This window comes from Aplidium turbinatum, chromosome 17, assembly GCF_918807975.1.
Source record: "Aplidium turbinatum chromosome 17, kaAplTurb1.1, whole genome shotgun sequence".
NCBI classification, from domain to species: domain Eukaryota; kingdom Metazoa; phylum Chordata; class Ascidiacea; order Aplousobranchia; family Polyclinidae; genus Aplidium; species Aplidium turbinatum.
Genome location: NC_137488.1, coordinates 8,209,368 through 8,234,654, shown reverse-complemented (window position 1 = coordinate 8,234,654; position 25,287 = coordinate 8,209,368). Strand labels below are relative to the sequence as shown.

The 25,287-nt window shown below is 37.6% G+C and overlaps 1 protein-coding gene across 1 annotated transcript in view; it reads right to left on the bottom strand.

Moving 5' to 3' along the window:
• Positions 1–22,692, bottom strand: part of LOC145786973 (ankyrin repeat and FYVE domain-containing protein 1-like) — a 28,162-nt gene extending 5,470 nt beyond the window's left edge. The window contains exons 1-19 of the mRNA XM_082598724.1: positions 22,567–22,692; positions 18,745–18,961; positions 18,297–18,429; positions 15,214–15,338; positions 12,495–12,618; positions 10,510–10,659; positions 9,321–9,486; positions 8,157–8,290; positions 7,904–8,043; positions 6,762–6,952; positions 6,321–6,418; positions 5,617–5,686; positions 5,090–5,272; positions 4,666–4,828; positions 4,316–4,414; positions 4,007–4,149; positions 3,458–3,602; positions 2,873–3,029; positions 2,368–2,568 (exon numbers count right to left, since the gene is read on the bottom strand). Of these exons, the coding sequence (XP_082454850.1) occupies positions 2,368–2,568; positions 2,873–3,029; positions 3,458–3,602; positions 4,007–4,149; positions 4,316–4,414; positions 4,666–4,828; positions 5,090–5,272; positions 5,617–5,686; positions 6,321–6,418; positions 6,762–6,952; positions 7,904–8,043; positions 8,157–8,290; positions 9,321–9,486; positions 10,510–10,659; positions 12,495–12,618; positions 15,214–15,338; positions 18,297–18,429; positions 18,745–18,961; positions 22,567–22,600 (2,673 nt within the window). The 5' untranslated portion in view covers positions 22,601–22,692. The remainder of the gene's footprint in view (positions 1–2,367; positions 2,569–2,872; positions 3,030–3,457; positions 3,603–4,006; positions 4,150–4,315; positions 4,415–4,665; positions 4,829–5,089; positions 5,273–5,616; positions 5,687–6,320; positions 6,419–6,761; positions 6,953–7,903; positions 8,044–8,156; positions 8,291–9,320; positions 9,487–10,509; positions 10,660–12,494; positions 12,619–15,213; positions 15,339–18,296; positions 18,430–18,744; positions 18,962–22,566) is intronic.
• Positions 22,693–25,287: the final 2,595 nt, after the last annotated feature.

Here is a 25,287-nt window from a genome sequence, read left to right as displayed (position 1 = left end):
ATAGCATGGAGTACTGTCAATAACCTTACAGGTCGTTCAGCACGCCCCTCCCGCCAATGCCCCGTTACTGCCAATAACATCGCATCAGAACTGGTGAAAAATGGGACCTACAAAATAGGCGATCGCAAGTTCTCCAAACTTGTAAAGAGGGAAACGTCTGATCTCTGGAAAATCCCAACACCAGACGAGGAAAGCATCTCTGATGAGTTTACGTCGGATGAGTTCACCGCTGCCCTACAATCTACTAAGACCCGTAAGGCCCCTGGTCCCGATAACATCTGCCCCGAACTTGTACTCCATGCTGGCACCGCCATGAAGTCTTGGCTGCGAAAATTCCTGTCTTCCTGCTTATGCCAACTCAAGATCCCCAAAATTTGGAGACGAGCCAAAGTAGTCGCGATCCCTAAGCCTCATAAGCCACAAGAGGATCCGAAGAGCTATCGACCTATATCTCTTCTCTGCATCCCTTTTAAAATCTTCGAACGTCTTATCTACACTCGAGTCGAACCAATTATAGACCCACTCTTGCCCCGGGAGCAAGCTGGTTTTCGACATGGAAGATCTACTGTGGACCAAGTCACTCTCTTGACTCAAGACATCGAAGACTGCTTTGAGGCAAAGAAGAAGGCTGGTGCTGTGTTTCTCGACCTCACAGCTGCATACGACACTGTATGGCACCAAGGCCTCACCTGCAAACTGCTCCGCCTGCTACCGGACAGGCACATGGTCCGCATGATCATGGAGCTCGTTTACAACAGAAGCTTTACTCTCACCACCGGAAGTGGTAAACCAAGCAGGTTACGACGCCTTAAAAATGGCGTCCCTCAGGGATCTGTCCTGGCCCCCCTTCTGTTTAACATCTACACCCACGACTTGCCAATCACGGTATCCGCAAAGTATGCCTATGCCGATGATTTGGCCATTCTACACTTGTCGAATCATTGGGAAACATTAGAAGGGACTCTAAACCAGGACATGTCGACACTTTCGGCATACCTCCAGAGATGGAGACTGAAGCTCAGCGAAACCAAAACAGTGACGACAGCCTTCCACTTAAACAACCGGGAAGCAAAGCGTGAGCTCAAGATCAGCACCAATGGAAAAACCCTGCCCTTCTGCCAAAACCCTAAATATCTAGGGGTAGTCCTGGACAGGTCGCTCACTTACCGTCAACATTTGGAGTCACTACGCAAAAAGATCTCAACACGCACAGCTTTGCTAAGGCGTCTGGTCGGCTCTGGCTGGGGAGCCGGAGTTGATACCCTGCGCATTGCCACCATCGCGCTAGTTCACGCTCCAGCAGAATACTGTGCACCTGTCTGGAGCCGCAGTGCCCACTGCCATCAAATCGACACTGCCATAAACGACGCCCTGCGTATCGTGACAGGATGCCTGCGACCTACACCATCGGAAAATCTCCCTGTCCTTGCAGGCATCCAACCAGCTGAGCTTCGTCGTGAAGAAGCCATCCTGTCTCTCTCTCGTCGAGCTACGAACCCCAACCACTTACTCTACTCAAGTCTCTACGAGTCTGTGAACGAGAAACCTCGGCGACTGAAATCGAGACACCCATTTGTACGTGCCGCACAACTCCTGATGAAAAGTGCTGAAGACCAATCCATCAGTGCGGCAACCTGGGCGGACCACCAATGGAGCTCGGAGTGGAAGAAGAACTCCTCAAGACTCCAAAGTTTCATCTCCGACACCAGCCACCATCCAACCGGAATGCATTTGCCCAGGAAGGCCTGGGTGCGGCTCAACCGCCTTCGTACTGGCGTCGGACTATTTCGCTTCAACATGCACAAATGGGGGATGGCTCCATCCGCGATCTGTGAGTGTGGCATGGAGGAACAAACCGCAGACCACACCATCTGTAACTGCGCCATCTACCATGCGCCAAATGGTGTGCGTGGACTGCGTGAACTGGATGACGAATCAATTCAATGGCTGCTCGACACCTGCCCAAACATTTAAACCGCGTCGCCGCCACTGCCCAAGGGTGGTAAAAGGCAGAGCCCCTCGACCCTTGAAGTGGCGAAGAACAAGGTTCAAACGAAGAAGAAGAAGAAGTCTGATCCAACGTCCAATATCGGATATGTAAATCTACAACCTGTGAGATGCATTATCGCTTTTAAAGGAAAATGTGTAATCCGAAGTACTTTGATCTATCTTAACAAAACAGCAAAAAGTTCAAAGCCATCATCTTAATGTAAAACCACGCTAATAAATGAGATCTGCTGCTACTCTACATAAAAAAGAACAAGCAGCTCAGTGATCCACTGATGGAGAAAGAAGAGCGGATAGATAAGAAGAGAATGATAAAAATGAGTATGGTAAGCGCATATCATTACAAGCAGCATCGGTTACCTGTTCTGCAGCACCCGGCTCCCTCTTCAGTATCGCCTGTGCACACTTGTTGTTCTTTCCCAGCATGGCAGCAGCGAATGGGGTTTGCCCGTTCCCATCGAGCAACGTCAGGTTGATGGAAGGATGAGTCAGCAATAATGTGGTGACGTTGAGATAATCGTTCGTCACCGCTATGTGGAGAGCCGTCCTATTTTCTTTATCCTTAAAAACAAGCATAACACAAAGTAAAAATAGAAGTCCTAGATACTTTTTTCACATGTGAGGCAAAAACTTACCAATTGTCTTACAACTGTTGGGAGTTTGTGAGCAGTAATCGATGACGTACTGTGTCGTTTGAGGTTCACTACAAGAGAAACCACGGTCCTAGCGAGACATGTTGCTATTAAAGTGACCACCACTGATAGGAGACGTTTAGTGAAGACAAAGTCCATTCCTTTTCCAATTAAACTAAACACGACCAAATCTACTACTGTGTCATTTTACGTATACAGCTGGCTGAGCGCACCTGCACGTTGATTTGAGCGTTATGCTCAACAAGCGCTTGTACGCTTCGCTCCAGGCCCCATGCCGCCGCCATGTGGATGGGTGCTTGGCCATCAATGACGGAGGAAGACGCGTCGCCATTTTTGCCAGGCCTTCTTGGACTGTCCAAATCACAACCACTACAAAACATTTCGCATGTGAATACAGAATGGAAGAGAAAATACAGTACATACCACTAACTTTTGCAGCCATAAAAATTCATTACAAAGTTGTTCATAAACTCTTGTTACAATATCACTTTTCAACATTTTGAAATTGTTACAGGACTTTATGCACACTCTGCACAATAACGAGCTATAGAATTACGGTATGATAGTAATGAAAAAGGCTGAAAGCAAAGTGCACTGCACGAGACTTGACTGAATCAGACGATAAAGCAAGAGTCTAGCTAGAGTCTACGCTACGCCGTGTGATTCACAAGAAGACAACAACAAACAATCAGAAGTACATTCCGTTTCTTTTTACGTTGAAAAAACTCCAATAAAAAAGATTACTATGGCAGGACGTCACATTTATTATATGCAATTTTGCGATGATCAAATCTGACCTTCTGATAAGAAAACAAGCAATGTCCTCGTTGCTGCAATCAATGGCCCTGTGCAGTAACGTCTGCTGACAATCCTCCGGTCCTGCACCCCATGACGTAGTATCGCAACCGTGTCTCACCAAGGTTGATGCCATCTCCTCTTGACCTGATCATGAATCGGTGTAAAATAAAAAAAACTAGTCAGTATTTTCAATCCTTGCTAGTGCAAACCAGTTTGAGCAGGTTTACATTTAATGTTGCTCGAAATCAATTCAGTACTAAAAAGTGGGGCAAAATGCAATTAATTGAAGAAGTTGTTTGAAGTTAAATATCTTCTTTATCAAAAATGAGTGTCGCGATATGCAAAACTAAGTAAAATGATAAAGTTATACAGTATATTATTGTAACAAAACTACAACGCTAATTTCCTATCCAAGCTTCTCTGTATTTTAAATATCGAATTCATGAAACACACAGCACCGATTCTAGATACAAGTTTTTATCGCATGTATTGCTATCAAACTGTGTAGAAAGTCATCCAGTTATTTTGAACCTCTAACTAATCATTACCTTCTTCCAGTGCGATCCACAACGGTGTATTGCCATTACTGTCGACTGCATTCATATCAGCACCTCGAATGCACAGAGCATCCACGACCACGGCCAGCCTGTGCTTGACTGCCAGTTGCAGTGGCGTCTCTTCATCGTTCGTTCTGAAATGTTGCTCGGGTTTAAAAATAAGTAAAACATTACAAACGCTTCTCATTAACAAATCACAAATCGAAGACTTGGCCTCTCTTCAACATCACTTTTTAGTGTACGAAATAGTGAAGAGAGCATTTCTGAAAGCTGGAAATAGTGTTAAAAATCGGCATATACTTGATATTGATGCTGGCCTGGTGCTCCAGTAAGAAGAGTGCCGATGAAATGTCTTCGTTTTCGATGGCAGTGTGAAGCAGCGTCTTGCCATTCTGCGCTCTGCAAGACAGATTTACGATGTTGAAAATGTATTGTGGCTGGATTTGCTTGGCTAATGACGAAAAGTATAGAACCAAAAACACAAAAGCATTATGACTCATGAAGCTTGAATATGGTCAACTCATTTGATGTTACAGTTTTTTTCAAAACTGATGAGACGCATAAACTGCACCAAATGTCCTCATCCTCTGAATGCCCTCTCTTGAGAGTTTCATCAAACACAATCATCACTAAGCAGGTTCCAGCTTCACCTGTAATTGATGTCCGCACCAGAGCTCAACAAGTGGGCAGCAACTTTATAAAATCCCGACCATATCGCAAGTGCAAGGACAGTCCTGTCTTTGCTGTCGCGCAGATTGAAGTCAGGGGTTACTGTTGTTTGCGACGAGTCTTTGTTCGAATGAAGAATGTTCGCTGAAAGTTGGTCGACGCCATTAAACTCTTGAAGAGTTAGATTAGAAATTGGCAAAAAATCATTGGAAAACGTGACAAAATTTCAAACTGATATTAAGGTTTAGTAATACGTCGTTTAAAAACGCATAACAAAAAACAAAAACTCTCAACGAAAGAAAGTATCCGAATTACTTTTAAACAATCAATTTTAACAGTATTCTAGGCACTTATAAGCATTGCAGGATCTCTATTCACCACCATGTCCGTGAAGACACAACTCACATCGATGCTCCAGAAACGCCTGTACAACATCATGATGTTGGCATCTTATGGCAATATGAAGAGGAGTCTCATCGTAGACGTCAGCATCTTCTTGGATGGAAGCACTGGGCAAAGCAGCATCACCGTTGGCTGCATTTGGCACCGGACCTATGCTCTTCCTGGTCCTTGCATTGGGATCAGCACCTTGGATTAAAACAAACATTACAACCTTTCATACGTAGAAGTGACGTATAAACGTAAATGTGACGTCAGACTTAAGACATCAGTGTTTCTCAACTCTTTTTTGCTGAGGCCCAATATTCAATGATTGCTGGTTGAAATAACTATCGCAGCCAACTCATTATCTCTTTTTGCGATTAATTTTAAAAGAATTCCCTTCCAATCAAAAGCTTGGTGATCCAAATCCAAGCCAAATCTTAAGCACTACGATTCAGCGGCTGATAAAATACAACATATTTGACTCCTGTTTCTGCATCTATTGCAATTGTAAAAGGCAAGAAACACAATAAACTTTCAATTGAACTCACCATTGCTAAGTAGATATTCCGTGAGGGCTACAAGACCATACTCGCATGAAGTATGAAGACAAGATATTCCCTGTACAAGTAAACGAATCAGTTATTTAAGATGTATAAACGTGGCATTAAACTTTAGAAAAGTAGACATAAAAAGAAAACGAGTTCATCGTCGCTAACACAATAAGAAGAAGAATCTTCTGTGAAGTGTTAAAGCCACAACAATGCTTGATGCAAATGACTTATGAAATGAGCTGCATGCAAATAAATATATTTTTACGCAAGCCAGTTCAGTATTACATACAGCTTATTCAAAGGAAATTTATTTTACACACAATCTATTTTAATAAGCTACACAAGACTAAAGTGACACGGGTGAAAAAAAATATATTTGTACGAGTATAAAGTAGAAAAAGCGACTTTTTAGAAAACCCACTCGATCAAAACAGACCAAGATTAGTCTCTGACGTAAACTCAGTCGAGATTTAACTGGGCCTTGAGTCGAGATTTAACTGAGCCTTGAGTCGAGATTTACCTGGGCCCTGAGTCGAGATTTAACTGGGCCCTAAGTGAGTGTGATCATGCAAGATACAAGCCAAGTTAAGAAATTGCCTTTTTACATCGTTTCAAATGTTTTTTTACGTTGATGTTTTTACATGGTAAGTAACAAGGGAAAGTTTTGACAGCCAGGAGTCGTAAAAATCGTCATGACAAACCGATAAGTTGAGGTGGTTGAAGTTGGCGTTGTGGCGAGCCAGAAATAAAGCTCCAGCTTCGTTCCGTTCACGAATGCACAATTGCAGCAAACTGTCTCCTGTGTAATGCAATAGGTTTTTCGCCATTGATTTTCACGAGGTGAAAACGAAAGCAATAGCTTAAATATGCGATTTACCTACCACCAGCAGCAAGACAATGAGCGGGAAAAGGAGACATAATCGCTTTAAAATAGAAATAAACAGATGTTTGAATCAAAAGTGATGTCAATATGCTGACGTGGTCTCAGAAGACTTAAAGAAAACATGAAAACGAATAATAATAATTGAAAACATTTGATGAGCATTTACGTTGAAAACTTGTTTATAACGACAGAAAAAAGCATCGTTTTCCACTTTACAGAAATTTCGAAAACAACAGTTCAGAAAACCTAATTATCGTACCTGTTTTCAAATCAGTCGCGTCGACATTGCAACCTTTCTTAATCAACAGGGCAGCCATGCAGTGGTCATTGTACATGGATGATGAAAAGTAAGCTGTGTCCGCACCGTTTGCCAGCCGTTGTGATGATAACTGTTGCAGAGCCAGCCACAAGGCAACAAAGCCCTCGCGTGTACGGATTTCAAGGTCAGTTCTGTTCAACAAAAGTTCATTAGCAAAAACGAACCACAAGAAGACTATTGACGTTGCAATAGAGCGTTGAGGTTAACACACACAGAATAGGTTTGCAGTTTTATCAACAAATATACAACGTAAAAATAAACTTATGGAGTAGACTCGCTGACATAGTGGTGACCCAGCTTTGTGTTAAAAAACATTAAGAACATCACAATCTACAGCAGGCAAGTCACGGTTTATTATAAAACCGACTGAAGAACTTATTACAACAAGACATTCTTTACTCGCTTAGTTTTTTCGTCAACTTTAACAAAAGGTTTATTCAGCATCGCAACTATAGTGAACTTGTCCTCGACTCCAATTTGAAAAAAGTAATCATTGGTTATCTTACAGCAAGCTTTTGAATTTACTTTCACATTAAATTGCTTGCAGGGCTGCCTTGAAAAATTCCAACCATGTTATGTATCGGAATGGCCCGTTTCGGTGAGTCCGATCCCTTAACGGGGGATTTTTTCAATTTTTTTTTAATTATCGGGTACCGTAGCCTAATTATCATTGCCGTTTTAGGGTTAGGGGTTAGAGGTTAGGAACTCACCAAATCGGACTCACCGAATAGTAGCAGACCCTTATGTATGGTGTTGTTTGATGGGCCTGTCATTGCTAATATTTTTAGATAAATAAAGGCGATTAAAATTGCTAATACTTTTGACAAATAAATCAATACTTTCTCTTCTGCACTGCATTGCAGCATGCCTAACATTTCATCATTTTTATTAAACCCAAGTCACTTTTCAAATCGATAAACTTTGACTTCCAACGTAATTGCATTTTCATATCTTCCGAATCTGGCCACTTTAGACCTTCTACGTAAAGTGTTTTCGGCAATGTTGGGTCTAGATATGAAGTGTACTGCAATGTCATACTGTTCGAAATAAAAATCAATCGTGCACACGCAGAGCAAACGTACAGAGGTGATTCTAAAAGCAACTTGAAAACCGGTATATTCTGTGAAAGGATGGCTACGTGGAGCGCTGTGCGTCCCAGCGAGTTGGTCAGATTCGGATTGGCGCCTTTCTTCAAAAGCAGTGACGTGATTCGCGTCACACTCTGCACAGCAAAGAGAAGACTATTAGCATTATCAGCAAACAAACCAATTTTTACATCATATCAACATGGGTATATGATGCACAGCATAAAAAAACAAGATGCAACAAACAAACCTCCATGTCTTTCTTATTGTCCCCACTATACTGAGCAGACGCAGCTTCGTGAAGAGGGGATGTCCCTTCGTCACGGGTGAGTACATTCACCGACGCGTTGTTGTTGATGAGGAATTGAGCAGCAAACTCGTCACCTTGACACAAGATTCAATGGAAATGTTGTTTAGTTGTTAAAGTGTAACTTCAACGGCGGTTTTAGACCTCATGTGGCATGCAATCGGAATTTAAAGCACATATTGTTTTGGAGAATCTTAACCCGGTTGGCTCAGTGGTTAAGCGCCCAACTTAAGATCACGCGGCGCTCGTTCCGCTCTCGGGGGTGCAAAACTTCACACTGTCAATTTCGGTAACCGACCCTGTGTCAAAAGCCTCTACAAGTATGGGAAACTACCAGGAGTAACCTATCAAGGCTTTGTCAGTCCGAGGATAAAGATTCAAAACCAACCATGTTACGAAATGAATGCAATTTTCTTTTCCGGTATGAAATGTTACCAAAATTGGTCCTTTTTACATTCATTTAACGTTTGCAGACGTTAAACTAATGTAAAAAGAACCAATGTACAAAGAAGCAATTACAATCACAAGACACATTTTTTACTACGCAATAATTCGTGAAGGAGGTTTCGTTGCGTGAAATGCCATGTGCCTAATTAAACCATTGTTCTTCTACAAGCGACAGGCTAGTATCAAAGTTAGCCGGCCAAAAAATTAATGGATACACCAAATTTGATAGTTTTCCTTGTGTAAGCTGACCTGTGATGTTTGCTGAGTTGGTATAATTTATAGTCTTATAGATCCGGCGAAGTGTATTTAAGATGTTAATTAATCATAACCAAGAGTCGTAAAAAATAGTTGACAATTTAATGCGACCTTAAAAGACACTGCAGTGTATCGTTTTTTGTTTTTGTTTTTTTGCGACAGATTTTTGCCTGAAATTTCGTCAGCTAAACGTTTCAACAACCATCAAAGGCATTTTGTTTAAGATCAGCTAATAAACGAAAATGTCACAGTGGTGTTACAAAGTTTAAACTACTTTGATTGGTAAGTTCTCTATAATCTGAACTGAACTAAGCAACCGCGTATTCACAAAAGTGTAGTAAGTCAATAAATAAGAGTACAACGTGGGTCAAGAACTTTAAGCTTATTGCATTGTTATTTGAATACCTGCTTCAAGGGCTCGATGCAAATGCGTTTGGGAATTTTTGTCGCAGCCGTTCACATCCACACCATGAGATACGAGTGTCTCAGCGAGGGATTTTTGCTGTGTTGAAAGAGCGAGTTGTAAAGGCCAATTTCCGTTCTCATCGACTTCGTTGAGCTTTTGTGGCAACTGGAATCACAAAGTGTCGAAGTGCGGTTAAATTTGCGCTTTATTGATGCATTCTCTGCAGCCTCTGCATTATTCAACCTTTTATGCCAATGAAATTTACAACATTAAATAACTGACGAACATAAAAACAATTGAAGAGGTACTCGAAACCAACTGAGGTTTATGCTCGATGAGTCCTAGAAAGCGATAACTCGATGCTACTTAATATTTTTTAGCAATGCTTTTCTGAGTAAAAATTTCGCTTGGAAATAGGATATAATTTCAACTGCAGAGATGCAAGAATTTTACTTAGGGACAGTCATTATCGGCAGCATCAGGTTTATTTGGCTATACAATTGTCTAGGCGTACTTTCTAAATAATATTCAATTAGTACAGAAATTACGTAATTACAGAACCATCAACTAAGTAATCAGCAGTAAATTGCAGTCAAGAATACCATCAGCTGTTTTCAATCGGTTTCTACAAATCTTAAAACTAAAGGTTGCAACGAAATTGTGCACACCACACAACGCACACAGAACTTTCACGTGAGTAGGCCTACCGACTGTTCACATGCGGAAGTTGAACTAGTGATGCACATCCCACACGAAACCTTCTACCTCTCGCCTGGTTTCATAAGTTAAATGCTGCACGCAGCATACACAAACTTGTGTAAGCTGAGGGTGGCTAAATTGTTAGTTTTCATTAAACAGCGCAAAAAAATGTAAAAACCCGTAAAAATGATCGCAGGCAAAGATAAGTAGTGAGAAGTACGAATCGATACATCATGAAATTCATGCATTTATTAAATGCTATATTTATCGAAGTCCATGTTATCAGCCGCATCATGTAAGTTCATGCCAACCTAGTTGTGGAATGCTAATATTCTCAATCAACAGATAAGCAAAACAACCTTAGTCTGCACAGCCAAGTATTAAGGTATGCCGATGTCTCTTTCGCTACAAATTTCTTCACATCATGCATCCCACTACGCCAGAACGTACCATGCTATGGTATCTATGTAATACTAACTATCTATGTACCTGTGAGGTGTTCTCAATGAGGTACAGGAAAACAACGTCTTCCCGCTGCGCTTTGATGGCTCGATGCAGAGGAAAGGAGGACTTGCTTTTGAACATGGCGCAGAGAATAGGAGCCTCCATCGTAGCAAAATCTTCCGCGGTCAAATCGTTCTAGATTGGAAGTAATTGACATTTGTGTTAATGAAAAAATAAAAAATAGCCTAAATAAAAACTAATTTGTTAATTATATTTTTATATTTGGGTTTACTTAAGTTTAGGTTTTAACGCATAGAAAACCTAGACACAGATAATATTAGACACAGCAGCTGTTTCGGTCTTCAAATTTAATAGCCTGTGTAGTGTGTAACTGTATAAGTGTATAACTGTATATACAGTAGTATACGAGTATACTGTAACTGTAGTGCACAAATGTATCACTATCAGCTAAGGCACGGCTGAGGAAATGGTTGCAATGCAAAAATTCCACTCTGCACAGCACTACGCATGAACATAACTTTAATTTCACACAATGGGCAACTCAGTGGCAAATATTTAATACCAACTATGCAAATATCGGCAACAAACAGCATTGAAAACGCTTGTGATGATCCACATAAACGTAGTATAACGTATATGTCAGTCACAATGTCAGGAGTGTATAGAAAGAAGGTATTATAACCTAAACAAAGCTACCAACTACAGTAAACAATACGTTTACTTCTTTATATCGGTGCAACTGACAAGTTACTAGGTTTATTCTATAATTTCTAGAAGTATTTTAAGGACACCAAAAAAATGAAACCAAACATTACAGAGGTGGGCAAAGTTTTCAAAGAAAGAGGCGCTTGCGGATAAACCATAAACACCAGCGAGCCGCAAAATCAGTTGATACAAAATAACATAACCGCAATAAAAACACAACGATTGTCTAACCATATCAGTTTTGTACTTGATTCGGTAATCTCTGAAAATTTAGACGATAAGTTGTTAATGCTGTGCGAATTAATTTTTCCAAGTGTTCATTTGTCAAGGTTGCACGATGTTTTGATTTTACAAAGTTGTAAATTCTTATAAAAATGAATAAGTAAGTTCTGGTGCTACTTCTAAGCTTAACTAATCTCTGCTTAGCGACTTTATGAAACTTCCAATTGTTGCTGACTGAACGCAAAATGAGCCAGAAGAGGCAAAATGAGCCAGAAGAGGCACAATGTTGCCTTTCCAACGTCACAATTCCATTGTTTAACAATGGGCTACAGTAAAAGAGAGACCCTTTTTGATCTTTGTATTGTATTTGGGTGCAATTAGATTTTAAAGAAAGTGTAAGTAACAAATTTTAATTTTTACCAACCGATTTTCGCCCCTTTATCAACGTGGCGCCCATGGCTCGAGCCATGCCTGCCATACCTTAGGTATGCCATTGCTTGGTTGATTCGCCTGATAACACATTTATAAAATATAATCTTAATTTTTTTGTAATACTGTATTACGATTCAATACAAGAGCCACAAAATTTATGTTGAAGAGCCGCATGTGACTCGCGAGCCGTAGTTTGCCCACCGTTGCATTAAACCATTTAACAAACATTCACCTTGCACTGATTTAAATCCAGTTTAATAACACACCATATGGCTTTTAATGTAAGCGTGAGGCAACTCTACTACTGCTAGACCAGACATGCTCGACGATTTACGCTGAAAATCAAACAACTGATTTTGCGGTTTACCATTCTAAACGAAATACATTCTTTTTTAATAATTGTTGAACAGGAAAATAATAAACGATTACTTATCAAATTCTTTGGTTGCATAAACAATGATTCTTTTCACGAAAATTGATGAAAAAATGTGAAGACCCTAACAGCTTTAGCATTGCTGCACCGGAAAGTAATATAGAAGGATGAGGTAGTTTTTAGTCGTAACAAGCATGCTGTTTCCTTGTTTTTCAGTCATTACCTCAAACAGGCGCATTAACCATCATGTGATGTTGGCAAGCAAAAAATGACTTACCCAATGCATGGACACAAGAGTGGAACAATAATCTTTGAGGGATTTCGCATTTAATTCTTCACCGAGTTGATAAAAACGAATGCAATTCTTCGCTGTTACCACGGAAAGTATTGCTTGTTCGCATCTACAAGTAAATTAAAAATATTTTAAAACTCTGAAACTTAGAAAAGACTATTCATGATTGAAGGTGCACGGCTGCACGTTCCAACAAAGTATATAATTAGTTAATTACCATCTATAAAATCAAACTTTGGTAAGAAAATGCTTTGTTTCAATGGAGTGTTACTGTGGAACCAAATACCAAAAGAAATAAGCGAAACATCTTACAGTACTTTTAAATTTAAATATATTAATGTTTCTTAAAAAATTTGTACAGTAAAACATATCATCTGCTTATCTCCTTGCACATAGTCTTTATGTTACTTCGTTTTTGTTATTTCACTGTACTATGCTCTTTAATTTTTGTGTTTTGTGGATAATATGTTCGAGTAGCCGCTGACTTTGGTGACTTTTAGGTCTTTCGCTGCCATCCTTGCTGTGCTAATTATTTTTGTTCATCGTGTTGTGCCTATTTTTGTTTACTTGCCAACAGAAAAAGTAAATAAACTGAACTATTGCAAAAAAGTTGGTAACTCACTTCTTTTTTGTTATAAAGTTCTCGTCATTTTAAACTGAGAGCTATATCAACATTCTGTGGTGTTTAAAAAAGGCTACAGATCAAAATATACATTTTTTTCCCTAATCTTATTTTCTAGTTCTCTGGAAATAGCCACATCACGGTTCGTTATGTGTATACAGTTGCCTACCGTTGCGAAACAATACGAGAACAGTTTGGCTCAGTTTGTTCCCTTAGTTACCGTTCTGTATTTTGAATTTACACCAGAGTGATTGCCAGTCTTACTGTAAAATTTTGTAGCCGAAGCGAGAGCATCATAACGACGCTTGAAAGGAGCATCGTTCGCTTTTGCCGGACACAACGTTTGCGTTAGACTAACGAACACATGCATGCAATTTTGTTTTGTATGGCGGCTCTCGGGTCTGCTACCATTCGGCGAGTCCGATTCGGTGAGTTCCCTATTTGGCGAGAGCCTTTTTCGGCGAGTGCCCTATTCGGCGAGTTTTTGAAATTTTTGAAAGGAAATTATCGGGTACCGTAGCCTAATTATAATTGCGATCGTGCCAAATTTCTTTCAACTCAATAACTTACTTCGGTCACAAGCACGTTTTAATGTTCGTGTTTTGTCACTTCTACATTTTTCTACACCTTTGCTATGTTGACGTGTATTGTTTTTGATATCATGATCAGAAATCAAAACAACTGAACTGACATGACGAATTCACAAGCACGTTTTAACGTTCGCCTTTTGTCGCTTCTACCTTTGCTATGTTGACGTGTATTGTTTTTGATATGATGGTCAGAAATAAAAACAACTGAACTGACGAATTTTAATTTAATCGTTCAAACATTTTATTTTTATTCCTTTCTGCACGATTTCAACGTTTAGCGACGTTAAAACGATGTGAAAACGACAATTATAATTAGGCTACGGTACCCGATAATTTCCTTTGAAAAATTTCAAAAACTTGCCGAATAGGGCACTCGCCGAAAAAGGCTCTCGCCGAATCGGACTAGCCGAATCGAACTCGCCGAAACGGGCCATTCCGCGGCTCTCAAAGGTTTTGAATTTATCTTATGCGGCTCTGGTATATAAGTTTGCTTTTTATAAGATTATAATGCAGACGGCAGTAGCGAACACTAAAAGTTTATATAATTTAACCTGCGTGACGCTATTTTGCACCCAACCGGTGTGAAATAAATTGATTTTATTAACCTGCTGTGCATAAAAAAGTAAATATATATACTGTTGTACATATAAAAAGTTTGTGTCAGTTTGAAAAAAATGGCAACAATGGATGGCACAAAAGCAAACAAACTATAACCTGTCAGTATTATGTTGTAGTTATGCACCTACCCATATCGAAAGACATGAAGATTTTTATTTGCACATGCATTACATTAGTTTGTATGCGCAATGTACACAGTAGATAACCAAACATTGTATCAGATCAGGCAGGAAGAAAAAGCTATGCACCCAACCTGAACCGTAGTAAGGGCTTACACGCGACTTTCGCAATGTACATCGTATATTCAGTGAAGCAATCGACATTATGAAGCGGAGATGAAAATACCACAAACCTACATGCTACTAGTGCATATAACTTACGTTAATCTACAAAAAAAACTAAAACAAATAACCCTTGCTGTCTGCAGTGACATGTTTTCTTTATATGATTTAATTAGTTTAGAAAAACTATCCGGACTACAGCTTAAACTGTTTCATGAAGAATAATGACAAATGTGATAAAAAGCATGCGATATCGTTGATGTATGTAGATGTAGATTATGGTGATGTAAAGGTGATGTGTTTAGAGGTGATGTAGATTATGGAGTGGCATGGATATCAGCGAGCATATGTCAACTAAAGTGTATGAAAGTAAGTACCAGCATTGGTGGTGACCCTTTAAAAAAGCTTGACCATAACATGCAACCATTGCACAAATGTGGTGCCAACAAACAGATTTAATACTTAAAGACTCCCCTTTCAAGCATCTGGGAGAAGTATTGCACCGTATATGGAACTACTTTAAACAAAAGTTTGTAGGTTAGCAAATCTATTTTGTATATACCCGGTATTCTACAAAAATATTGCTACTGTACCTTGATTGCAGTCCTTCCAACCGAAATTTGTTAGCGGTCTTCATAAGCTGAATGATAAAATCATCGCTAGAACTCTGCAGATCAATCATGTCAGTGTAAAGCCATTTCACGATCGCATCGCCAGCCTGTTATTTATAACAAAAAAACTGGTTATGCGGTGTCAACAATGTCATGAGTAGGGCGATTTTTGTCACTAAAGTTACTTTTTTTTAGTTGTACCAATTAACAAAAGAAATGCAGAACCAAAAATTTCATGGTTGTAAGGTCAATGTTTAAAAAGTTATAAAGTTACCAAAAGTCACTTTTTGTACTTTTAGGTTACTTTTTATTTGTTAGGTCACTTTATTTTGCATACTTTTTTGACTAATTCCCTTATGAATTTACATTCTATGTAATGCCAAGACTTTTAATATATTTTTTACTGCTGCGTTACGGATTTTAGGCTTGCACGAGCCCATGCTTGTTCGTATTGCGTGCATTCCTGAAAACAAATTGTGTTAACTATATTTAACCACTTGTTTTCCCTGCAACAGCTAAAGTGTTTGATTGACAGAAACTTCCTGCCAGAGAACATGTGTAATTTAACTGTGTAATTATAATTTGAGCACAAATTGAAACTAATTTAGACTCTTTTTTATGTTGAAAGTGCTGCTATTTCTTTCACTTTCTTGTTTTCGTTGAATAAAGTTACTTTTTGGTTACTTTTACGCAAAATTAAAGTCACCTAATTTTGAGTTTTTTAGGTTACAAAAAAATGGCCTTAGTCATGAGCCTTCTGCTACAAATTGCTACATAAACAAGTGAAAACGAATCTTGTAGTGTATTATACTTCTTCTGTTCACTTCGCAGAAGTGGTGTTACAAACAACAGAATGTGTGCTGTTAGACATGCTCAATAAACAAAAATTTTCAATTTTTTTTATCTTCTTGCATTGACTCCCACGATTTTGACAATGAGAAATCCGAAAGTGAAAACCATTTTGCTCTCAGATGATGGCATACCCTGACCTGACTCAAGAGTCCTAAATATTTCCACTTTTGCCAAAATCACCCACTTAGGACCTGTTAAACCATGATCCAGACGGTGGAAGTCTTTATTTCAACTGAAAACACTTTCATCCAATACCTTACTAGTAGCTCACAAGTGAAAATCAACTTTTGGATATTTGGCATCATTTTGAGAAATGTGGGAGGAATAAGAAGATTAAGAAGCAGCACTTAGCACCACTAGTGGTGAAAAAGGATTTTGCTTAAATTTCAGGCAACTTATTTATACACATCACAAGAAGTCCATGCAGGTATTGGGACCAATGCTCTGGTCAGAGGTTCCAAGTAGGCTAAAAAACTTATCATTTCATTGTTTCAAAAAAGAGATCAAAACGTTAATTTTACAAAGCTACAGTGCATCGTAAGTGATATGTTATGGAAACCAACTTGTCAGTTGCTTCGGAAACTTTATTATTCTCTGCTTGCTTCATGGAATTTTGTGTTTTGGCCTACGTTATCATCAATATGTTTTTTTTGTGCGTATGCTGTTGTTGAAGCGCGGGCACGTTTCAATTATTATTTTTCTCTTGTAAGCTTATTTTAAATGGCAAAACCGTAATTTCCGTAGGGTGGCAATTGACTAGTAGACCGTATGGTCGTCTCGTTGTCTCCCTGTCGGTATGGGAACTTGTGTAACTTTTGTACTGTGTATATTGCATATTTCAAACATGTACCTATGTTCCTGTTACTGACAAATAAAACATTGATTGATTGATTGATCTTTTGAAATTTCTCAATGGGTCTAATCTGACAGAAACAGACCACAGATTTATTTCTTATAATAACGTCAATGTGACGTCATAAAACTCACGATACGTCATTCTGAAATTTTAAACTTGAGCTTTAATGATCTATGAAGGAGCAAGAAATTAGCTTATTATTAAGACAAGACAGCAAAAGTAGTAGGCTGCATTGCGACATTGCTACTTCGTAACTCAGTCAAATTACAAGAGTGAAAGCAATTGAACTGCGCAAATAAGAAAGAGCATTCAAATTGTTGCTGTGATGTTTGCTTGATAACTAGTTAACTACTGTTTTTCAAAACAGACAAAATTTTATATATATATACGTAAAAAAAAGCTCAGAAAATAAATTACAGCTGAACATTACTAAAATACAAATGAACCGAAAGGTGTAAGCTAATTAGAAACAGGGTTGAGAAAAACCCAGGTTTTTTTAAAAAAGTCCAACCCGCCCGGGTTTTTTTAACTCGGGTTTTTTTGGGTTTTATTGGTTTTTTTTAAAAAAGATGCAAAAAAAGGTAGATTCATGCTTATTTCACCTCAACACTACTTTTTACGAGTGAAGTGCCTTTCACTCACAGTACATGCTGGCATAACTCAATAAAATAATGCACTAGGGCTGTTGTTGCTTGAATGTTGCATCATCCATTAGTTTCAAGATCAAGTTGGATGTTGCATCATCCACTGATTTCTATACCAAGTTGATGCTACTGTGGTAGAAATCACATTATTGCATCACATTTGTTTAGAATCACATTTGTTTAGATTTGAAGGCAAGGAGCATTTATGCCATCATGTTTAAATATTTTTTATCATTTATATATATATTATATATAGTAATCGATGAGCAATTGCGTGGCCAATTAGGCAAATGCTCTGAAACAGCCATGCGTTAGAATCCAGAATCTGTAATTGGTAAATAGCCTCCTAAATTGCATTTCACATCATATATACAGACTACAGTAGAGTAGTACTTTCACCAATTTAACTATAAGGCCTTCTTGCATAAATGAGTTTTAGTGTAGTATACACAAAGTGACATTACTTGATTTTTGTGTACTGTGCAATATCCACTGCGTTTTCAGTTTATTCTTGGAAATTACTTCACAATCACATCCTTAAGTCCTAATTTTGAGCACTTTTTGTAGTATTAATAGTTTTCATTGCTTCAATTAGACTTTCAAGTAGATAAACGACATGAAAAGAAAGCTTTGTTGCAATTTAACTAAGAAGTGAAGACTCATTCATAAAATGCACATTTTTAAGATAAAAAATTCAAGAAAATACTGTTTACCTGGCTATCAAGGTTAGTGAGATCAAGGACTTGTACTGTCTGCAAATATTCAGCACTCCACAATCCGCCTCGTGATGCAAGCACAAATTTATGACCAGCCTGAGTTTGGTGCTTTAACTTGATTTCAATATCACTAAAAATAGCAAAAAGTCAATGACACAACACTCCAGTGTAACAAAATCTGTAGGAGATTAAGGGCTTCAGAAACAAATAACTTTAAAAAAGGCAATATATAATATGTCCGAAAATGAGATCACTACAAATTAAAGCTTTCCAAGTAGCTCTAAAGCACAATTCCATGTTTTAACATGTCTTTTGCTTTGCAGCATATTGAATAGAATTTTTTTGAGTCCCACAGGCTAATCTTGCTGCAATTTGTGAATGCTTTTAGTCACATATCATGCAATAAAATGCAAATTTTAGACACGCAAACATCAAACTTACACACCTGTACAATTGCTTTCCATAAAGACTTTGTGTGAGTCGTAATAGACCAGTGGCAAGGCTCTGATTCACGTTGTTATCACTTTCCGGTTGAGCTTTAAAACCATCTTGAGTTGCTTTTAGTGCGGAATGAACTCTTTGCAATTCAGCATGGTCTCGTTGAAGCTTCACAAATTGATCTCGTAATAAGGATAAATGCTGTTGTGTCTTTTTTAGTTCATCTGCAAAAACATATGAGAAAGTGCATCAGAAAAAAAAGTATTGTGAGTATTGTAGAAACAACGCATGAAAAGTGCCTCCACAAAATGTTACATAAACTGCTATGCAAATTTACCTAGAGATCTGTGATTTAGGATTGGAAGAACAGGCGTGCTGTGCATTAAAACCACACTTGCAAGCTGTGAGCAAAAGATAAGGCTTCTTTTCAATCTGTCTGAATTACCAAAGCACTGACTATGAGCAAATGATCGGCACATTAAGACAAACAACTGTTTAACCTGCTGCCTAGTAAGAATTTCTTCTTTGGGCAAAGACTAGGTTATCAGCTTATAACTAGGGTTGGCATCAGCAAAGAAATGCAGCTGTAAAATCATCACTAGAAATGTGTCTTTCTCATTATTTGACCCCAAGATGATGTTGGCTAACCAAGCGACTGGAAAGAAGATGAACCTAAGGGAGATTAGGGTAAATATAATGAAGACTCAGGACTAGAAAAATCTATAAGGAGAAAAAGCCTTCAGGTAAACTAACATCAATGAACATACACATGTTTGTTGTCCGAAGAGTGAGTGGCAGGAACCTTGTTACAAAGAAGAGTATATATATATTGCTGCCTTCCAGGAAGTAGGATACAAGGTGAAACATGATTTAGTGCAACTAATCACTAATCAGAGATAAAAATATGAATACAAAATGTACAGAAAGGTTGAAGTGTAAGGGCTGGAGGAACAAACAAAGTCATACAAGTGAAGAGTAGGCTATCTCAAGAGTTATTCTGAGATTTTCTCCATGTTGTCAGTGTACTGTACTGCCTCCAAGAATGGAGAATCGATGATAAGGAAACCTACTTTTTATGACGAATTAAATGTATTGAAATAACAACCTAGAAAGGGAAGTGCATTGCTTTAAAAATGCAATACCTACTTGCTTTTGTATAACTGTTTGAATAAGAGAGTGCAGACTCGATAAAAAGTAGGCCTATTTATTATATATATGCTATTTTAGGGCTACGGCCTACAATCTTACGCACTCTCTCATCGGATGAACAATGTACGTCGTACGGTGTTGCAAGCACACTAGCACAGTAGTGCTTTTTCGCCTTTCATGATGGATTACCGTACATAATGAATACAGTGAAAGAAAATGAAATATAATACTACCAAAGGAAACCATAAACCGAGAACAAACGCCAAGAAAACATAGCTAAATACTACCTGGGGTATGGTACACCATATAAAGCACAGTACAACAAGTCTGCAAGATACATTGTAATTACAGGGTCTGCTACTATTCGGTGAGTTCATAACCTCTAACCCCTAACCCTAAAACGGCAATGATAATTAGGCTACGGTACTCAATAATTAAAAAAAAAAATTGAAAAAATCCCCCGTTAAGGGATTGGACTCACCGAATCGGACTCACCGAAGCGGGCCATTCCGGTAATTACATAGTAGTACAAGGAACAAATTGCATAATAAATAGGAAGTGGCTATTTTTCCACACTTAATGTCATGGTTACAATCAAGTGTTGCCAGAGTTAGGCTTAAATTTAGGAAAGGTTAAGGTAAGAGTTAGGAATATAATTAGGGTTTTGATCTTTCCATGGGACTAAAAAAAAATATTCCAAAATACAAGTTTTTATTTTCAACAACTTGAAACTTTTCTCAAATTAGGGCAGAATTCCTTATCTGGCAACACTATTGAAGCTATTATTACACTATATAGTGTAAATATAGCCACAGCCTAATAATTAAATGGTGGCTTTGGAGAGCAACACTAAAAGGCGGAAATAAGCTGGGCGTGAAATGGCGTATTGTCCGCGGAAGTAGCGATTTATTTGCAGATAAAGAAAACGCGAAAATACGATCTTGGCGTCCATATTGTTTAACATAGCGATAACTCAATGATATTTCAACAAAGAAAATGTTTGGTAGGCCTATTGAGTTATGGCTAAAAATCGCATTTCCGCCTTTTTCCTATTTCAATAAATTCCATTAAATTTCAAAATTTACTCCAATAGGTAACTGTAGAATTAAAACAATCAAAGTATTTAATGACCTCACAATTGCTTCTAAACAATATCTTTTAATGATATTTCAACATGAGAAAATAATCGGTATTGAGTTGTTGTTAAAAATCGCATTTCCGCGTTTTTCCTGTTTAGAAATCTAAAATAGTACGGTATATATATATTTTTGCGTTTTCTACATCGGTGTTAAAGCGCTACTTCTGCGGACAATACGCCATTTCACGCCCGGCTTATTTCCGCGTTTCCGCCTTTTAGTGTTGCCCGGCTTAGGATTTCAAACAAAGTGAATTAAGACAAATATAATTGTGACTCTCCTAAAAATATATTGTAGAATACACATCTAATTATACAATAGGGAGTAGAAGGTTTATCATAGCTTGAAGCCACAGGCTTTAGTCCAGTGATTCTCAACCTTTTTTCTTTCGTGGCCAATTTTCTGTTGCACAAAAATTCTTATGGCCCATTAATTGTTTATGCAAGAAAAAAAATGCAAAATAGGTTTAAAAAAACAGCACAAATTATTTCAAAACAGATTATTATTGAACCGTGCATCAATGAGAAACGTGCTCCTGAACGTTATTGACCAACTTGTAGTTACAGTAGTTCTCAGCATTTATGCCGTATTACTCCTTTGAAAGACAGAAGTATTGTCAATTTCTTCCCGCAATAATTCACAAAAAACAGATCTGCAGAATTTTCAGTAGTGGTCCATTACCTGCTAAAGTGTTGTAAAAACTCAATGTTGATCGAAAACTATGTGCTCAGTTATAAATAAATTAACCATTTCAATAGATCATTTAGTTAAATTTACGTTTCTTCCCAGTTCCTTTCAACATAACTATTTTTCCCTTTAAGTTAAAATTTTTTTCTTATGGAGCCAAATGGCTCCCTAAATCACACTGTTGTAGTTGCTTAAAATTAACGTTCATATATTATGCAACAGACGACATTGATTACATCACGCCACCAAAATTATAATTTAAAAAATTAGATTGAAAATTCTGCAGCAAGTTACAGCAGCACCATTCATTGTTGCTAAAACGCAAATGAAACTATATCTTTCACTAACTCTGGCAATTTTTTAAATAAGTCTGTGGCCCACCTCAAAATTTTTCCATGGCCCACCGGTTGAGAACCGCTGCTATAGTCTGACTCTCTGCATCCCACCTTGCAGCATTGTAAGCAATCTTTATTAAACTTTTCGATCCAGTCTTATGCCACCAAAAAAAATTCGTTGATGCCTTAAAGCTCCTTCGTGAATTTGAATTACTCTGATTATTCAAAATTTACGTTTTTTCTTCTTCTTTAACTATAAATGCTTAAGTTTATTTTATTCTGACGACAGCTCCTAAAGAGAGTCAGACAAAAACCTTCAGCTTTAAGCTATGAGCAACCTTCTACTAACTATTTTAAGTTCTGTATCACTGATCAACTCTTCAAAATGTATGATACTGTAGTACTTGTACCACATATATGTCAAATAGATTGTGGTTAATTTTTCTATGATAAAATGATTCAAAAAAGTATCTTAATACACATAAAACTTTGCTGTCTGTGTAGAAATAAGCAATAGGGTACCTAAATTTCCTTGGCCGGCATTTTGCAAAGACATCTCTGTTTTCTTTGCAGTTGTCAAGTCATTCAATTTCTTGTATAGAAAAATGTTTGTCCTACAATAGTATCCAACAAGAATTTAAAGAAATATCTGTAGAAAAACATTCTTTTGAACACATCAAATGCCATGAGTTGAATGACCAGTTTTATACTACAGATTAGCTACTTAACCCATGTGATTAAATGTAGACAAAAAGACGCTTAGCTTCCATCCTTAGTTGATTTTGAATATACTACTGTACCTTCTAAATTATTAAATAGGACATATGGGCAGTTCCATGATAAGGACAACCAACCCATCAAAACATATTTTTTATCTGATAACAATAAAAATGGTATCCCTGGAAAGCTTATTCTTTCTAGTTTTTAGAAAATAAAAATATTTGGCCCCCACCCAAAATGGTTGGAAGTTATGCCTCAGTAAGCGAACATCACTTCAAATGTCAAAAAAATCATGAAAAATACTCATATAGTGAATTCTGAAGCTTCTGATTGATATTTCAAGAAACTTTGTTAATACCGCAGTTGTACAATCAGAAATGAGTGTAAGATTAATCTCTAAAAAAATTTTTTTTGAACAAGATGTAACGGTGGACTTATAGCATGTAGGACTTCGACCTGGGGGTCCTGTACGTCCGTCACAAATTTTTTCCTTTATTTTATTTAAAAAAATTATCAGATGAATTAAAATTTTGAAACTTCATTTCTTCTTTTAGTTCCTACATACCAACCTACAACCCAAATGGTTCTCTAAAATTTTTTGTTTAATTGAGTAAAAATGCGTGACGGATGTACACCGCAATGGAATTTCCATCATGTACGTCCGTCACGTACGTCCATCACAGGTTTTTATACTGTTTAACTAACTTTAACTTAGTCATTTTGTGGTGCTTAACGCAGGGATCATGTTTATGTTGTCACTATTTCATGCTGTCACTGATTTAAAAAGTTATTATACCAGGTACGGTACCACAAATCTTAATTATTATTGGGCAGTTCCATCGTGACAGACGTACCATTCAGAGAGTTATGACAGTCCATAATTGTTGATAAAATAGAAATCTAGGCAATTCTACTACATAGCAAGAAAGGGTACCTACCACTATAAAATCACCCCAAAAATTATTTCCTTGCTGCTTCCTTTAAAATAGATACAGCTCGTTTATCATGCGTGATGGACGTATGCAGAGAAACAAGAAATAATAAGTATGATACCTTTCGTAAGATGCAAAATGCTCTGAATTCTACACAGGTAACTACAATTTTTTAACCCGATTACGGCGATTAGTTTAATGAATGAATAAACTAACTCACAAAAGTTGTTGCACAAACTTATATACACAAACGCACAAATGCACAAACTTATATACGCACAAATGCACAAACTTATATACTTATATGTTTGCTATCAAAAAAGTGATTGGGTAGGCTACTTGTTGAATATGATAGTGAATTTTACCCTTGTGAAGTTCAACAAGTAGTCGGCACAAACTACGAAATTTAAGTGATGCCCACAAGTGGCAGTGTGGCGATGGCCTCCACCTGAGGACAAAATTGTTTAAAGTGACGAAAAAGTTGCAAAGAAATTGAATCAACATGAGGTGATTGGATACCGTGGACAATTTAAATTTGAAGGAGTTTGAAGATAAGAGACGTTGACTAAACCGCAAACTATTATAGTTCTTTTGAAAATTGTTTAGTAGGATTCATTTTGTATCATTATTGTTTGGTTTTTTGCTTGTTTATGGTTGTTAAACTGTTAGTTTTTCTATGCACAACTGCACGTGATATGTTATTTAGCCTGTGCTTTAACTGGGATTCCGTCTGGGCTTCACTAATTTTTCTCAAAATGTGTTAAAGTTTTCTTACTGCAGTATTCAGTGTACTATGGAAATGAGCACTGTGTTTTGTAGCATTGTAATCTTGTATGTGCATGTAGATACGCTTGTTATGTGATCTATTGTATACCGGTATTGGCTACCATCTGAATTTTAATACTCGTACAATGTACATCAGTCACAATAATTGGAAATTACTGCGCTGATAACAATTGAAATTCACTGCCAAAATTCAAATTAAGCTGTTTTCTATAACTATGTGTGTATGCCTGTACGGCACTACAGCAACAACACAAGTGATTCTACTGGGAATGAAAAATAAACCATTTATATAAAAATTAGTTCATTTTAATATTGGACGAAAGAGCTCAGTTTTCAACTATAATTGTAATTACTTGTATAGTCTCAATTAAAACATATTGGCAATTACAGCCCATCCATTAAGTTTAGAACTATGTATGCGATTTTTCACTTCTTTTATAGTAGATTTCTTGCACCTTTCTTGCTTAAAATTCAGAGTCGTACGTCCGTCACGAAAATTTTGTACGTCCGTCACGTTACATTCTGGGGCATAGTGTATTCAATTCATACAATAAATTTGTGCAACAACTTTTGTGAGTTAGTTTATTCATTCATTAAACTAATCAAGTTAAAAAATTGCAGTTACCTGAGTACAATTCAGAGCGTTTCGTATCTTACGAAAGGTACTTATGATTTCTTGTTTCTCTGCATACGTCCGTCACGCATGATAAACGAGCTGTATCTATTTTACAGAAAGCAGCTAAGAAATAATTTTCGGGGTGATTTCATAGTGGTAGGGTACCCTTTCATGCTATGTAGTAGAATT